Here is an 18634-nt window from a genome sequence, read left to right as displayed (position 1 = left end):
ACGCGCATGCGTAAAATACCAACTAGTACACCAATAGTCTTTGCTCAAGTGACACAATTGGCAATTTCGACGCGTAAGGGTTACGAAACAAAGCTCTTCATCAAAAATACCTGCTTATGAATACGATGGCTTGACCCCTAAATGACCTTTAGCGTGACCTTTTAGGGAAATGTTTACTTTAGACCATAAAAAAGAAACAACTTCAGATTCGAATTCATCGACCTAGAAAACCTTCAAAACTGTTTTTTTTTTAAACTATTGTAACCTTTTCATTCTTTTAATTGCAAGTGACCTTTAAACCTAGAGGGCGGCCATATCAGATTTTGCCAATATGGCCGCCCAGAGGGCGCCCTCATGGTGCCCATTAAAACTGAAAATAGTGTGGTTTGGGTAATATATGTGCTAATGTGATGCTTTTGGAAGAATTTTTTCTTTTAAGCAAAAAAGTCCCTTGAACTTACCCCCTCCCCCCCCCCCCTAAAAGCGAAACAAAACAGAACAAACAAATCCTCGCTGATATAGTCTGTAATACATATTATACAGAGCTTCCTTTTTTTTTTTTTTTTTGGAGGGGGGGGGGACGTTATTAAGCAATGCTTTGTGACAAAGGACTGAGATCGATATGTTTACGTAAATCATAAGAGCACGAAGTCCTTGACATACCTGACGTGATGATGGTGAGGCGGAAGCTTCTTTGAAGATTTTACGGTCTAGGGAGGAGCAGTTCACTCTGCACCTCGAAAATCCTGGCAAGATAAATTCCCACTGGACTAAGTCTTCTGAAACTACAAAATTAAGCTGTAGACAAAGAACAACAACAACAATAACGAAATCAAACATGCAAAATAAATATAAATTGAGTAAAGACTAATCATAGTAATCAATTTAATGTATTTAATGGAGTAAAGAAAAAAAAATCCGAATAATTTGAAAGTAAATCATGCAAGGTCTCAGCAGAAACCTGGAACGAGCACATTTCAAATGATTCATCTCATTTCATTCTCATCATATCCATTTTCTGGCCTGGTTTACAAAAACAACAAACAAACAAACAAACAATCAATCAAACAAACAAACAAAATAATGCATGGTGTCAACGATGATAGTTGTAGAATCATGGGAAGCATAAGAATAGGCTTACTGAAAGTGATCCCGGACAAAAATCATGAACAAATCAAAAGAAGAATAATAATACCAAATAAAAAACACAATGTATGGGGCGGGAATCGCCAGATCTAGCAGTTCAAGAAGGCTTAAAGGTCCAGTTTACCTTTGGGAGCAGTGATTTCAAAAATGTTCAAGATATCACATTTGATGCATATGTGTAGGTCTGTTGTATCATAAAACATCCTACCATATGAAATATTTGCAATAAAACCTAAAATATAAGGAGATGTCAGGGTTTTTCTCAGTAAACCGTAACTGTATACGGTTTAGTCTGGAAACATTTTTATTATAACTATAGTTCACATTTTGTGTATTTAACAACACTTAACATCGATTATACGGATTCAAATTTTGACAGTGGTTGTTTCTATCCCTAACTCACATTTTAGAACTATTTTAAAGCACTAATGCTTTCATCTGCAAATGGTAAATTATGCCTTTAAGCGTCTACAATGAGACCATTGTTCTGGGAAGCAATACGATCTCCAGTGTTCTGTTTCATTTAGCTCTTAAAATCCAATCTTGCGTTCAGTTCAAATTGTATCATGAACACTTGTCATGTTTGTGCTTTTAATCTGTCCTCTAACTTAACAAAAGAAGAAAAGAAAATCCGTCCCTATTATAGAAACTATGAACAATATGGGGTCAAACGTTGAACCCGAGTTTGCGACTTATTCAGTTCAAACCTAGAGATAAGAGAAATATACAGTACACACACTCTTAGTAAAATGTGTTAAAATCTCAAAATCTGGACTGTTGTTTTGTTACAAATTTCTGGCAGAAATGCATGCAGTTGTATACAGCGTGAGACAAACCAGTTTCGATACTGAATTACCTGAAAAAATTAACTTGCTTATGCATTCATCACGCCCTTTACCACTTTAAACGATATTTTTTCTTTTTTTTTTAATGAAATATGACGTTCTGTTGTCCTTGTATTCAGTACATAAATTGCCACCATTTTGACAAAATTTAGTTTGACTGTGCTTTCAAGAAAAAAAAAAATATGTCGGCACTGAACCCCCACCCCTCTCCCGCCCACCCTTAGAATTGCCATGAACAAAGTTTACTCATAGTTCTAACCTTTTTTAAATGGTCTTGCTCTTGCTCTAGCAATTACCTTACACACAAAAGAAAATAGTATCATTATATTAGCACTTGTCATTGGAAACCAATAAAGACCCAGTTGAAAGATAAACATATTTATTATTTATTATATAGATCTAGTTTTGGGTAAATAATTAATCTGAATGGGAACATAGATTATACAAGGTAGTTTTTTTTTTGTTTTTTGTTTTTTTTTTTTTTTTTTTTTTTTTTATAACGATAATTTATCCAATACAATTTGATGGGGGCAGCCCCTTGCTATAACCCCCTAATTACGATAAGGTAATAAATGTTAAAGAAAAAAATCAACGTATACAAGAAGGACAATGGAATATGAAATGTTAGTTTATCAATGATATCAACATTACGTGAAATAATTAAATTTCTACTAATGCTTTGATGCCTCAACGAAGGTTAAAGATAAAGATTTGGTACCTCAAAAGTTTCCCTGAATTTCCTTGTCTTAGTTTGTGTTTCAGGTAAAAGTACCTTTCATATTATAACTTACACTGTGAGACTTACTCACCCCAAAGTGCTCTCATGTCTTAGTAATCATGCAATAATGGTTTCGTACCAGAGCCGCCGCGGTACCACGGTACGGCGAGAATCAATATACAGTACAGGTATTGTACGAAACCATTACTGCATGCATGATAACTGCAACCAGCAGCCCTATACGCATTGCTAACTGCATGCGACCAGCAGCCCCATATGCATAGCTAAATGGGCATGCGCATTGTAGCATTCAGGATCACGACGTAGTATCGCGGGTAAATATCAACTTAAAATCAAAACATTTCTTTAATTTGAAGACTCACCAGTTAAGTTGAAGTATTGAAAACAGGCTTCGGGCAACGTTTGGTTCTGCCAATAGTCCCTTTCTGTTCGAATTGATGACTGAATGTGACTCGGTCGAGAGGATCTTGGGAGAGCTACACTGAATCGACGGCCAGCGCATGCGCACACGGACATCTTATCCATTCATGGATTTGAAATTTGCGCTGAACGTCAATTCAGTGTAGCTCTCCCAATTACAAGGGTCTCTCGAACATACTCTGGCAAATTGTGAAGTAAGAAATGAGGCTCTTGAATACAGGTTCTATTCAAGCGTTTAATTTTTACCAAGTCATGCTAGGTGTGCGATATATGGAAAATATAGCATGCAAAAAACTGCAGCAACAACAAACAAGAACATTCCAACAATCTAGACATATCTGATTGAAATAATGGACAGAAAAAAAAAAGGTCTTATGTGATGCGCCTAGAACATAGTCCGGCACCCAAACCCTGATTTTGGGGCTAAGGTTGCATTGGAATGTTATAGTTTTTTTTTTTTTTTTTTTTTTTTTTTTAAAGTGATATTGAATGTTTAGACCTTCTATTTTATCAATCCACATGCTGGAGCTCTGTCAGCATTGAGGAATTTGAGATATACGCGGAAATCCAAGATGGCCGCCGGCGGCCATCTTGAAAATGCTATTTACTTACTTTTAACCCCCCTAGCACATCCAAAATGGGCATTAAAGGTTTTAAGGGATGGAGAATTCAAATCTGAGGTTAGTTTCAGGATATTACTATGTTTTGATGTCTTAAAATAAGATGGCCGCCATCAACATGCTGTATAGTGTAGACTATGTAGAATCACGCAAAGACCTGACTTATCATTTAAGTTTTCCCCTTTTTTGGACAAGGGAGGTGCATAATGTAAAAAAAAAAAAAGATATGAACATTAAGGCCTAAAGCTTAGATTCATTGATAAAAACAATACAGGTTAATCCTGTTATAACGAAGTCGCTTAAAACAAATGACCGCTTACAACGAAGCAATGCTAGCTGAAGTACAATGAAATTCGCTTATAACGAAGTATTTTATGTGATCCCAAGCATTTTGTTATAACAGGATTCGACTGTAGTATTATCAGAAGTATTTCAAAATAGTCATGTTGCTTTTCTGTATACATTGGTATACACATAATTTCAAGGTATCTTTTTGATATGATTTTTTTTTTCAAATTCTTCTGTTCTGTAACGGCTCATTATTCTTGTCACAATGACCAAATGAGAGAGGCAAGAGATATTACCAGCCATCCAGAAGAAACAGATGAAATAGATGCATAAAGAGTATCTTCAGGAAAAAGACTGATATTCAGGAACATGATCCATACATCTGAACCAAATAAAGTAGTAGACAAACTTAAATATTTTGTTCTTGCTAGAACAGAAGATCTGTTTTATCACCTCTGCCTGTAGCAGTGTAACCAATGGTGACACTACAAGGGAACAAGCACTTCATTCAGGTAGGATTGTTGAATTGTTTCACACTACTCTTCAGCAAGGACAGATCCTCCAACAGCAGGGTGATGTAAAAAAAAAAAAAAAAAAAAAAAAATCTTCGACCGTCATTAGGGTTCCAGTTTGATCATTATATTGTATCACCCAAAAGAGATCACTTTCAAAACAATCAAGAAGTATTTTAAAAAATCATATCAAAAAGATACCTTGAAAACGTTTTTCAGTTTGGGGGGACTGCGAGACCGGGGGGGGGGTGGCGGCTGTTACTATGTGAGGGAGCGACGCGACCGAGCCGAGCGAGCCGAGCGAAAAGAGGGGGAGGGTGTGTCCCCCTCCCAGGGTGAGAACTTTGTGCATTTTTATGTTGTAAATGGCGCAATTTGATGCGTGTTTTTGCGCGTCTTATGGACTTGAAACGGCCACACTTGTTTAATTAAAGTAGCAGGATATTTTGATGTGGATTATTATTGAACAGCTTGCCTATAAAGACATTAGTGGTAGCATTTGAATAAACTCCTTGTATTAATTATTACAATGAATTTCATGAACGCTGCATGCACACGTCGAGGGTGTACATAAGGGATATTTCTCCTTCCACACCGAGGTGATTTTACTGAGGTGATTTTACTCGACGGAGCTATTGAGTTTTTAAAATTGAAATAAAGCGATCTGAAGCACACTTTTTTGTGGGAAATTCGGAAATTGCCATTTCCCAAAGTGTACTAAGTCTACAGAGGGGACCAATCAACGGGAGGGTGGCAAGATACCTCTCCCATATTCGAGGGAGTTTTTTGTTTTCATTTTTCACGTAGGAGGATGATGTGGGAGGGGATAAGCCCTATTCTCCCTCCTACATGAGGGAGATTCTGTGTTTTCTGATTGCAGTTAAACGTTTTTGTGCACACATTTTGTGGTATATGTTTGGAAAACTCAAAGTGTAGCCATAGTCTACTTGTTTGCACGGGAGGGATGGGGAGAAAGCGTGGGAGAGTGCTATCCTCACCCTCCCCATACAGGGAGCTTTTGCCTTTTTAAAATTGAAATTGAGATCTATATTTCTAATACGCATATTTGATGGAATATTTGGGAAAGAATGAAAAAAAAAAATGATCGGGGAACCGAGAGAGGAAAGGGTTGATTAAAAGGGGATATTCCCCTTGTACATGACGGAACTTTTGATTTTTTTTTTTCGGAATGTAAGTGATAAGTCTTGTGCACTCAGAATTATTCAGAATCTTAAGGGGGCAACTGCCCCGATCCCCCCCCCCCCCCGCTTTTGCTATGCTGGTGCTTAGACGGGAACTTTATGTAAGGGCGGAATCTTAGGATATTCATATTCATGGGTATTTGGATTTTTCCCCCGATTTTTTTTCTTTTTTCTCTTTTTTTCCACGAACCAAAAGTGTGTGTGGGGGGGGGGGGAGGGCTGCAGCCCCCCCCCCCGGTTCCGCAGCCCCTGTAATACTACAGTCGAATCCTGTTACAACAAAATGCTTGGGATCACATAAAATACTTCGTTATAAGCGAATTTCGTTGTATGCGAATCGCTGTGCTATAGGTTTATATGTACAGAGAATCGGGACTTCAGCTAGCATTGCTTCGTTGTAAGCGGTCATTCGTTATAAGCGACTTCGTTATAACAGGTAACCTGTATCATTTTTATCAATGAATCTAAGCTTTACAAGCCTTAATCTTCATACTTTTTTACATTATGCACCTCCCTTGTCCAAAAAAACAAAACAAACAAACAAAAAAAAAAAACAAAACAAAAGGAAAACTTAAATGATAAGTCAGGTCTTTGCGCGATTCTACATAGTCTACATTACAGTATGTTTATATGGCGGCCATCTTGAAAAATGGCCGCCATTTTATTTTAAGACATCAAAACATAGTTATATCCTGAAACTAACCTCAGATTTGAATTCTCCATCCCTAAAAACATGCAATGCCCATTTTTGATGTACTAGGGGGGGGGGTTAAAAGAAAGTAAATAGCATTTTCAAGATGGCGGCCGGCGGCCATTTTGGATTTTCGCGTATATCTCAAATTGCTCAATGCTGACAGAGTTCCAGCATGTGGATTGTTAAAAGAGAAGGTCTTAACAGTCAATATCAATAAAATAAAAAAAAAAAACTATAACATTCCAATGCAACCTTACCCCCCATGGCTGCCGGACTAACAAGGCTAATACCAATGAAGAGGTCCGCAGCAAGTTATCGCTCTCAGATCAAGACATGGCTTCCCAATCGTGGTCATTTGCAACATTGTTGTGATGGTTTGGGTGCGATCTGCCAGGAATGGAGCGGAACATTTTGATTGTCATTATGTGGTGATTGGGTTGAGTCGTGACAAATTGGGACCTTGTCCGGGAAAATGAACGGACAAGCCGTTTTCTTTCGCATGTTCCATGCGGATTGTGGTGAGGACTCTCACGTCTGGTTGTACACGTGTGCTGTAAGTACGTAGTGTATAGCGTTGATGGTGGATAGTATAGGCTCATGTTGTATCGGGCCTATGTACCTGCTTGCATGTAGGTTCTGTTAGGCCTCATGCGTTTTGGTGAGGATTCTCACGTTTGGCTGTACACGTTTGTTTTTAGCATGTAGACAAGTGTATAGCGTCGATGAGAGGCTTATGTATTGGGCCTGCATTGTTTGCATGTTGGTTTTGACAGGCCACATGCGTTTTGGTGAAGATTTTCACGTTTGGTTGTGCACATTTATTGTGTATAAGTATGCTGCGTAGGCTTTGGCAGTCATTGACTGTGTTTGTAGTTTTTAGACTACATTTTGTGTGAAGGCCTAGTGCAGATTTTGGTGAGGATTCTTACGTTTGGTTGCGCACGTTGTGTATAACATTTATGCTGCGTAGGCTTTGGCAGTCATTGACTGTGTTAGTAGTTGTATAGGCTACATTTTGTGTGAAGGCCTAGTGCAGATTTTGGTGAAGATTCTCACGTTTTGAACGTTTGTCGTTTTTGCATGAAGGTCTTGTGCAGACCGATTTGGGTGAGGATTCTCACGTTCAGTTGTGTGCGTATATAGTGCATAGCGTGGGTATTGCGCATTGGGCTCGCACGTGTTTTGTAGTCGCAGACGGTCGGTCTAGCGCGTCGTGTGTAGGGCTAGTGCAGTTTGTGAGTGTGCGTATGCTGGATGTGTATGTGTGGGGGCTTGCGTACACATTGGCTACGGGTCACGCCGAATTTTCTGGAAGATTAGCCTCGGTTAAAGGCTTTGATATATTTTCCTTGGTTTGCACAATCGTGCTATGTGGTCGTTTGTAGTGAGTGTGTATACTCATTCTATGTCCTTAGATCACATGCTAATGTGATGCCGTGGTGTTCTGATGGTATGCCTGATTCGAAGGCTTAGGGATTTTGATGTTTTCTGCTTATCGTGGAAAATTTTTGCCTGTTCTGCGCGTGTGACTGGGTTCATGCCTACATGTGTACTCATATGCAGTGCATTTCTTTTGTTAAGGCTTTGTAGTTTTGTGAGGATTTGTGACTTCTTGCAAGTTTTGATTTTGATATGAAGAGCTTGCTTCCAAAAGGCGCTAAATCCAATTTTTATCGAACTCCATCTTTCGCATGATTCGAACAGATCTTTGTCATGTGCACATAAAGCACTAAAAATTTAATCAAAATTGTTTTAGGAAATATGAAAAAATCAAGCATGAAATTCACGCTTTCAACCAAAAGGCGCTAAATCCATTTTTGCTTTCAACCAAAAGGCGCTATATCCAATTTCTCTATTCCGGTCTCTGATTGGTCAGAGCACGCCAGCTAGGGGTGCTCTGACCAATGAGAACATGCAACACGTACTATTACATGCAGCGATACTGCACTACATAGTTCAATTGCAATTCTTCACGGTCATGGATCACTACCACTGTTGTCTGTAGTGCTGTAAAGAACCATGGCTATCAGTCGAAAGTACATGACAGTTTCATAATGGATGAAAGACCCAAGACTGCCGGTGATCTAAAAAGTGGTACGAAAAGTGGAAAAATGAGGCAGTGTTGAAGAAATGCAAGGCTAAGCAGTGGAAATACAGCTGTGAAAGGTGAGTTTACTTATCTGTACGACGCCCAGATTAAGTCAGTCCCATATGTGCGTCTTGGTGTTGGGACTGAGATGGGCATCATACCCTACTTTGAACATGTTGAGTTGATTTATGAGCAACGCAGAATGTCAAATTTGGGTTTTATTACAAATTTTATAATTAATTATTCACTGGGATCAATAATCTGTTGGGGAAAATCGTGAAATGGGCCCCACCATGCACCGGCACCACAAAACAGGGCTCGTCGTCGTGCATCAATGTAAATTATGTAAAATTTTATTTTACGTGTTGGCTACTTGCTAAATGTTTACCTGTACAAGGCTGTAGTGTAGAGCTCTAACGTTAGAGCTCTATTAAATGTTAGTACTGTATAATAAGTTTTAGTAAATTAAACCTCTTGATCTACGGGTTCTGCTCGACGATGCAATACCAATTTAAGCAAGGTAAATTTACTACTAGGCCTATAGGCCCCTACTAGTAGCTACTACCAGATATTATAGGGTGGACTTACACCAACAGGGCTGCGTGTGTATAAACAGGGTAAATTTACCGGTAATTTTCCAATACCAAGCAAGGTAAATTACCAGTAGGCCTACTACTAACGTATAGGGTGGACTTACAGCAACAGGGCTGTGTGTGTATAAACAGGATACTTTTCGGCGATACAATGCCAAGCAAGGTAAATCATTACTAACGTTACTAACATAGGGTGGACTTACAGCAACAGGGCTGCGTGTGTATAAACAGGCGAGCCGCTGTGAACCAATACTGACATGCAGTGGTGGGGCCCATTTAACAAGTATGCCGTTAGTTTAGCGTAGGGTTGTATACCTATGGTATTAAAGAATAATCAAGGGTCAGGAGGAAGTCTTTCCAAGGATAGAATGAAGGGCAAAATCGTGAAATCGGCCCCACAGCAGTGTGCTTGCACTCGTGCATTTACCAATTAAGCAAGGTTAGGTTGGGGTTAGGGTTTAAGGTTAGGTTAGGGTTGTACTTATAGTTGAATTGGCTGTTGAATTAGTCGAGGGACATTAGGGAGTCTTTCCAAGAATAAAACATGAAGACCAAAGAAAAAAAAACATGGGAGAAAGGGAGGAGTATGCTGTGGAAATTGGCCCCGCCTCTGTATCAATTGCTCGTAAACACCGTTTGGTGGGGCCGCATTCACAAGTGTTATACTATGGAAGAAAGCCCCAACGCCGTGCTTATGTACCGATGAACGCCACACGGTGGGGCTGAATTCACAAGTATAAACAGGCGAGCCGCTGTAGTATTAGTACTGACACGCAGTGGTGGGGCCTACTTCACGAGTATGCCAAATGAATTGTATTGCTACATTGTATGCAGTGGAAACTGGTCCTGTTGCTGTATCAATCATGCATATTAAAGTGTCGTTTGGTGGGGCCACATTCCTCAGTATTAGCCCTGTATTGTGCAAGAAAGCACCATATGTGACCCTGCACCTCAAAACAAACAAAAAGTCGCCAGACATGAATTTTTAGTTAAGACCATATTCTGGAGGAGCAGACTTTAAGCTTTAAAATGATGTATAACTCAACTCAAATGGACTCTCCTAACCAATCTAAATATTGGAAAGAAAGCACAAACTCAGGAAAAGTGTGAACTGAGAAAAGAGGCTCTGAAGTACAGTGTCTATTCAAGCGCTTAATCTTTACCAAACCGTGCTGGCTGTGCGATGAATGGGACAAAAAACAGGAAGTAAACCGTCAGAGTAACAACAATGAAGGGATTATCAGATTAAACTGAAATTAAGCATGCCTCATTAACACATTCTGTCCATAATCAACGCCAACTTTCAAAGCAGTAGCACTATCTTTTCAAAAGTTATTAGAGTTGAAAGTGAAGAGTGTGGACAAGGTTTTTCAGAAATGAAAAAGGGATTCTAAAGACACACCTAATCACACTATTCTACCAAAAATGTTCGAGATAAACTGTTAAAAAAACACACTTTCCTGCCCGTTATATGATACCAAATTTTAGCATAATGTAAAAGAAGGCCCGCTCTTTCAGAAAATATGAAAAAGTCGAGTTCGGCTGGGTTGACCCGTTTCATTTATTTTCAGTCCTCACGCAAAATTACTGTGTGCGACTTTATGTTCGTTTTGAGGTGCACGGTCACATATTGAACACCACATGGTGGGGATGTAACAGGTAAACTGCCGTATTATTTAGTACTGATGATAGAGAGACAGTGGTGGGGTCCATTTCACATGTCACTAATTGTCTGTTGAAGGAACTGTGATCAATAAATGAAGTTACCGTGACTCATTTTCTCAGTTAAGTTTTCTGTAGATCTACAGCGTGTAACTATTCAAGTCAGTCTATACAGTACTGCTTATGCTGTGTTGCCATGGTAATGACCTGGTTACCTACTTTTCTAACTGTTCGAGTTGGTCTATGCAGCACAGGTGCATTGCCCTGGTAATGACAGAATTAGAGCCTGTCTAATATTCACTGATGAATCTTATAATCCTGATATGATTGCATTAGTGGGGTTTTTTATGGTTATATTAAACATTAAAAAATTATGTTAAACAATCTGTAAATCAAACTAGTCCCTTTCTTTTTGGTATTTTAGTAGAGTAAGTGTTGCTCCAAATCACTATGGCTGTCTAGAAGCTATTGAGAAATGTATCAAAATTGGAAGTTTGAGGTTGTGTTTGCTACTCGTGGACAGATATTCTAAGCCAACGGTATTAATTACTTTTGATTGAATTCTCTTATTCTTCTCCCAATTCAGGTTAATGGCAAATAATCCTTGGAAGTCATACAACCTACAGCATATCTGGAAGCAGCAAGTGTCACTGAGCTGGCAAGACACCCAACGACCTGCCCAACTCGTTGTCACGCTCAATACATCTGTCCCCCCAGGAGCAAACCTCCCAAGGAGGGAGTGGGTGTCATTAAATCGGATTCGAACCCGAGTTGGGTGTTTCAACGCAGCCATGCATCGGTGGGGGCTACGCCCGTCAGCAGCCTGCCAGTGTGATGCACCAGAACAGACTGCTCAACACATCTTGAGTGAGTGCCCTGATCTCCGCCCTCCTGACAACATGGACCTGACACACCCTACTCCTGAGACTGTAACTTGGCTACAACAACTGAGGGACGTTATTTAGCTGCCGCTGCCTCATACGCAAGAAGAAGAAGAAGAAGCGCACATCGATGACATTTACCATGCCTTATACCAGGAGCGTGACAGGATGCATTCATAGCAGTACATGAAAGGCCAAGATTTCGTGAATCAGAGGATTGCGAGAAATCACAGAGCTTATCGTTCATTTCTGAGCTCATGCATACTGAACCAGACAACGGAACCATCACAGTGGTCTTAATCTCATTGAATGTTGAATCAAGCTTTCTTGAGTACGCCGGTAGGTGCAACGTACTTCGAGTGGCTGTGTGTTTTTGACATCATTAAACTTAAGCTGAGAGGAGGAGAAAACATCCCTGGAAAACAACATCAAGGTGATATTGCTTGCATTTAGGCGGTGGACATGAATTGGGCGAGGGACTAACCAAGTGGCCAGTGCTTTGAATGACTTCCTTGATATTGAATACAGTGGACATCTCAGGCAATGAGGATGAAGCAACAGTGGCCACCAATGATGAACAGAACTCTGACTCGAGCTTATGGCAAGACATTATGATTCCTAGGGCAGGCACTTTAACTAGTTGAGATATTCTGCCATGGACTTGATGGTATGCATTTCATGCGGTAAACCTCCTGTTTTGGCTGTAAATGACTCAATTTTTACTTTTCAGAAATGAACATGGTAAGAAGACAAAAAAAGACAATGTGATTCAGAGTACAGATGCCTAGATGTAGGCCTTATTGCTGTTGACTTTCGTATAAACAAAGAGTTTTGTCCACAGATGTGCTTTCATGTGCATCTGTTGCCTTCTTAATAAGTACTACAGTTTTAGCAAATTGACATTTTTTTTTTTAACAGATGTTTGGTTAGTCCAAATCAAAAACCCTCCAGCAAAGCCTTGCGATGCTTTCATAGTATTAATAGGTAAAGCATACAATGTGAGGGCTTATCATAGTGATTTGTTTTTATGTCTGTTGCAGTCAGATTTCTGCATGACAACCTGTATTTTATTTTCACCTGAAGTAAATACATGTACTATCAGTCAACATGATTTCACAATCTCTGCAAGTCCTCACTTTCCTTGAGTCACTGTACCTTCTGTATAGACTTCTTGATATTCAGTGCAAAGTGTTATTAGGAGATCAAATTTTTATTTGTTGTTGCTGCTGCTGCAGTTGTATTTTGCATGTGTGGAATGTATAATGAATAGGTGTACAGTATGCTGCTATTATGAGTAAAATTAAAAGCAGCATGCTGGGAAAGATTTCACATTTTGATGTGTGTGTGTGTTTTGGTGCATTTGTGTGTGTATGTGTATGTGGGTGTGTGTTTGGGTGGGTGTGTGTGTGTGTGTGGGTGTGTGTGTGTGTGGGTATGTGTGGCTACTGTGATGTAAATTTATGCAGTTCTCTAGTATTTACCTGGATTGTACATTAATGACATTCCCAAATACCAATGTTATTGAACAACTCAAAAGTATTTCTTCCAAAAGGCGCTAAATCCATGATTTCTTTCGAAAGGCGCTAAATCCGAAAAAATCTGAAATATAAAAATTCATAGAAAATAAATGGTGTGTGCAGGATTTTTTTAATGTGCATTTTTATTACCTACTGTGATGGCTCTTCCACTAGGAGCATAGAGCTAATGAATAAACAAGCTGTAATATGTGTAATTAAAAAAACATCAATTTACTCGAAAGTAGCCGTAATGGATTTAGCGCCTTTTGGTTGCAAGCTCTTCATAATCCCACAATGGCTGATGTCGTGCAGAGCTTTGTTGATGAACCCACTCAGGAAGGTTTTAATAACATGAGGAAGGCAGAACTGATGGAAGTTGCTCGAATTTTAGAAATCCCGATCAAAACATCGGATCGAAAAGCAGCGATCAAGGACACAATTTCGGAGTTTTTTTACCAATACTGGTATCTGGCCTGCCTCTTTGTCAGAGGATGAAGCAGGGACAGATGATGGTGAAATTATCACACCTTTGGTAACCCCTGCAGAAAGTGAATTGAAGAAAATTGAGATCCAGCTTCGGATGAAGCAGCTGGAAGTCGAGGCAAAGAAAATAGAACTCGAAATCAAGTCAATCGATGCAAAATCGAATGAACCTTCTTCCGGCAGTTCAGCAAAGTCATCAAAATTTGATGCATTAAGGCAATCTCAATTGGTGCCGAAATTTCGTGAAGATCGGGTAGAAGAGTTTTTCCAGCACTTTGAAAAAGTGGCTGTTAGTTTGGAATGGCCCAAGGAAGTGTGGCCGACATTGATACAGAGCTCGCTGGTACGGAAGGCCCAAGAGGTCTATGCGTCTCTCACTATCCAAGAGTGTTCTGACTATGAGGATTTGAAGAGTTCCGTGTTAAGGGCGTACGAGTTGGTGCCGGAAGCCCACAGGCAACTGTTTCGGAATTATAGGAGAAGGGATGATCAGACATTTGTTGATTTTGTGCAACACAAGCAGACCCATTTTGAACACTGGTTAAGGTCGTCTGGTGTTGATGATTTCCACAAACTGAAAGAGTTGGTATTGTTAGAGGAGGTGAAGAGGTGTGTTCAGCCAGATCAGCGGCAGTACCTGGAGGAAAGGGTAGTGAATGGTGCCAGGAGAGCTGCTGTCCTCCTTGATGAGTATGTGCTTACCCACAAGGGTACTTTCAAACTTTCTTCAAGCAAGAAAGGAGGCCAGGGTGTGCCAAGAAAAGGAGCTGTTGCTCCGAGCATTCCCAAGCCCGATCTTGATCAAAAGCCGAACAAGGCTTGCTTCTATTGCAAGAAGGACGGACATGTGATGTCAGCTTGCTGGAAGTTGAAGAAGAAGCGAGAAAAAGAGGGGATTAGCAACCCCAAAGCATTGACAGATGCTTTTGCTATCACTCGCACAGAACATCTGCCATCGTTTGAACGGGTGGCAGAGAATTACAAACCTTTCATATCTTCAGAGTATGTTAGTTTGACGCCTGATAGTGAGCAGGTTCAGGTTCACATTTTGAGGGATACAGGAGCATCACAGAGTCTCCTGTGTGCAAATACATTGCCATTTTCGGTTGAATCTTTTGTGGATTCAGAAGTGTTTGTGAGGGGAGTTGAAGGTGGGAGTGTCCGAGTGCCTCTTCATAATATCGAATGGAAGAGCGATCTTGTCAGTGGCTCAGTTGTAGTAGGTATTTTGCCTACATTGCCAGTCGAAGGTGTCACCTTATTGCTCGGCAATGATATCGCTGGAGAGAAGGTTTAGCCTCACGTTCTCCCAAGTAAGATACCCGTGGTTGACGAAGCCACAGAGAAATTGGTTCAGGATATGCCTGATGTGTTTCCCTCATGTGCTGTTACCAGGTCAATGGCTCGTGAACTGGAGAAAGAGGAGCAAGAGGATATCTTGGCTGATACTTTCTTCTCTAGACTTGAAGAGTCTAGCAGCAGTGATGATGCACATATGGACCATGATCAAATGTCAGAGATTTCTCGTCAGAGTCTGGATGAATTGCAGGGCAAAGACCCTGAAATAGTGCGTCTTGCACAGTCACTTGTACCTGAGAATGAGGAAGTGAATGAAACTGTGAAGTTTTACAAGAGGGATGGTATCTTGATGAGGAGGTGGCGCCCTCCTGATGCCACAAGTGATGAGGATTTTCGAGATGTTCATCAAGTAGTGCTACCAAAGATGTACCGGAAGGAGATCATATCTCTTGCCCATGAAGCACCATTGGCAGGTCATTTGGGGATCAACAAAACCCAAGAGAAGGTGCTTCGATATTTCTTCTGGCCAGGTTTGCGACATGACGTCGCAGAGTTTTGTCGGTCTTGCCATGTGTGTCAGGTAGTTGGCAAGCCAAACCAGAAGATTCCCCCTGCCCCTTTAAGGCCAATTCCGGCCTTCGAAGAACCGTTTAGTCGGGTCATTGTGGATTGTGTCGGTCCTCTTCCAAGGACAAAGTCGGGTAACCAGTATTTGCTGACGATGATGTGTGCATCTACCCGCTTCCCAGAGGCAATTCCATTACGGACGATTACTGCCAAGAATGTCAGTAAAGCTCTTGTGAAGTTCTTCACAATGGTAGGACTTCCAAAGTGTGTGCAGTCAGACCAAGGGTCTAATTTCACATCCAAAATCTTCCAACAGGTAATGAGTGAGTTAGGTGTAGAATGTAAGAACTCAAGTGCTTACCATCCACAGAGCCAGGGAGCTCTTGAACGCTTTCACCAAACCTTGAAGAATATGATGCGTGTGTACTGCAGTGAGCACGAGAAAGAGTGGGATGAGGGTATTCCTCTCCTCTTATTTGCAGTTCGAGAATCGGTCCAGGAATCTCTTGGATTCAGTCCTTTCGAGCTGGTCTTTGGGCACTCAGTTCGTGGTCCCTTGAAGATCTTGCAAGAAAAGATCTTGGTTGAGCCGGAGTCCAACCTATTGGACTATGTGTGTCAGTGCAAGGATAGACTTTCTTGTACTCGTGAATTAGCTGCAGGTCATCTGAAGGCAGCTCAGTCTAACATGAAGAGACTGTTTGATCGGAAGGTGAAAGAAATGCATTTCGAGCCTGGTTCTAAGGTTCTTGTGTTGCTCCCTCTTCAAGGAGATGCCTTGAAGGCTAGATATGCAGGGCCGTATGTGGTTGAGAAAAGGGTGAGTGATGTCAATTACATCATCCTGACACCTGATAGGAGGAAGAGGAGAAGACTCTGTCATGTCAACATGCTAAAGGAGTATGTTGAAAATGTAGAAGAGGCTAAAGAAAAGCCTGTTGCCACAGTTGGAATCGGTTGTGAAGTGGATGGTGAAGACAGTGAGAGTGATGATGTGGAAATTCCGCAGTTGATGTTGAAGAATTCTGAGGTGTTAGCAAATCTATCTGAGACATTATCTCATCTTCCAGGAGTAGAGAGAGCTCAGGTGATGGATGTAGTCCATGAGTATGAACACCTCTTCAGTGATGTACCAGGTCGTACTAGTGTGGTGGTGCATGATGTTGATGTGGGGAACTCCTCCCCTGTCAAGCAACACCCATATCGTGTGAATCCATTGAAAATGGATGTTCTGAGGAAGGAAGTTCAATATATGCTTGAACATGACCTTATTGAGCCCAGTAAGAGTGCATGGAGTTCTCCCTGTGTGTTGGTTCCAAAGCAGGATGGTTCTTTGCGTTTCTGTACGGATTACAGGTTGCTCAATTCGAAAACAAAGTCAGACTGGTACCCTTTGCCCCGCATCGATGATTGTATTGATCGCGTAGGGAATGCCAAATACGTCAGTAAGTTTGACCTTTTGAAGGGGTACTGGCAGGTTCCCCTCAGTGAAAGAGCGAAAGAACTGTCTGCATTCGTGACTCCTGACGGATTCTTCCAATACAAAGTGATGCCGTTCGGGATGAAGAATGCGCCCGCTACATTCCAGAGACTCATCAACACCGTCACGTCTGGCTTGGTGGGATGCGAGGCGTATCTCGACGACATAGTGTACAGCCATACATGGGAGGACCACCTGAGAGTCAGAGCACTGTTTGACCGCTTGACCAGTGCAAACCTTACGGTGAACTTGAGGAAATGTTAGTTCGCCCGAGCAAAAGTCGTGTTCCTGGGTCATATTGTGGGACATGGTTCCGTCAAGCCTGTTGAAGCAAAGGTGGAGACGATCCTGAACTTTCCCCGCCCACAGAGTAAGCGAGAGCTGAGACGATTTCTGGGCATGACTGGCTATTATCGGAAGTTCTGCCATAATTTCGCCGATGCTGCAACACCGCTTACCAACATGTTGCGGAAAGACTCGCAGTTCGACTGGTCAGATGACTGTCAAGTTGCTTTCAACCGGCTGAAGGCAATGCTAGCGAGTTCTCCGGTTCTTGCAGCGCCGAACTTCGACAAGCAGTTCATTCTTATGGTGGACGCGAGTGACACAGGAGGAGGAGGAGCCCTGGTGCAGATGGACGACAACGGAGTTGACCATCCCGTCACGTACATGTCCAGAAAATTCAACAAACATCAGCGACGGTACTCTTCTGTCGAGAAGGAGACGTTAGCGCTCGTCATGGCTCTTCGTCATTTTGACGTGTACCTGAACACTACAAAGTATCCAGTGCTGGTATACACAGACCACAATCCGCTTGTGTTCCTGTCGCGAATGAGGAACAAAAATGGACGCCTAACCAGATGGGCGCTAGTGCTACAGGAGTACAACCTCGTGATACCGCACGTACGCGGAAAAGACAATGTCATTGCAGACGCTTTGTCCCGTGGATAAGATAGAAGTACGCATATTTCCACGGATAGGACAAAAGGACACCAAATGTGCTTATTTTCCACAGATAATAAGACTGGTAATGACTTGGAAGCATGAACAATACGAGACAAAAGAAATGTGTTTCCATGCATTTGTAAGAAAATTATATTTTTCATGTTGAAGAAAGAGTGTTATTGATTGCTTTGAAATGATTACACAAACATTGTGTACTCTGCTTTAATTTATTCATTTTGTTCTTGTCTGCAGGGGAAAAGACAGCATATTTTCCAAATTGTCATGATTTTTGCACCAAAACAGGGCAAAATCATTTCCAGTGATATAGCATGAGTTTTGCTATGTTTTATGCTTTATATGCTGAAGAAAGGGGTTTTCAGTAATACAGCATATTTTTGATACAGGGTATAATGTAGACATTGTATTAATTGGAACTGCAAATTAAGTTGCATTGCTGTTTGCAGAAAGCATACACAAGCACACAAAAGCTGTTGTTGCATCTTTTCAAATGCTTAATTTGCAAGAGTTGGAATATGTGGCATCACAGAATTTACCAATTATACACATTTTCCATAGCATAGATATCGATTGAGTGAAATTATGACACTATGATATTCATAATGTTGTGAATGTGTAAGGTTCATGAGACCAT

At 41.0% G+C, this 18634-nt stretch overlaps 1 protein-coding gene across 1 annotated transcript; it reads left to right on the top strand.

The window, feature by feature from the left end:
• Nucleotides 1-13502: 13502 nt before the first annotated feature.
• On the top strand, nt 13503-17988 carry LOC140246826 (uncharacterized). Its single transcript, XM_072326155.1, has 5 exons — nt 13503-13548; nt 14273-14716; nt 15209-16377; nt 16882-17280; nt 17359-17988. Exons 1-5 carry the CDS (start codon nt 13503-13505, stop codon nt 17986-17988), a joined length of 2688 nt encoding a protein of 895 aa, XP_072182256.1.
• The last annotated feature ends 646 nt before the right edge of the window (nt 17989-18634 follow it).

Source organism: Diadema setosum, chromosome 3 (genome assembly GCF_964275005.1).
Source record: "Diadema setosum chromosome 3, eeDiaSeto1, whole genome shotgun sequence".
NCBI lineage: Eukaryota > Metazoa > Echinodermata > Echinoidea > Diadematoida > Diadematidae > Diadema > Diadema setosum.
Note: the sequence above shows the minus strand (reverse complement) of the source record. Positions and strands in the feature narration are given on the sequence as shown.

Coding starts and splice junctions, on each gene's coding strand:
- LOC140246826 (XM_072326155.1), top strand. CDS start 13,503: ATGGCTGATGTCGTGCAGAGCTTTGTTGATGAACCCACTCAGGAAG. Junction 16,378..16,881: donor CGTATGTGGTTGAGAAAAGG/GTGAGTGATGTC, acceptor GTTCCAAAGCAG/GATGGTTCTTTGCGTTTCTG. Junction 17,281..17,358: donor TGACCAGTGCAAACCTTACG/GTGAACTTGAGG, acceptor GGTTCCGTCAAG/CCTGTTGAAGCAAAGGTGGA.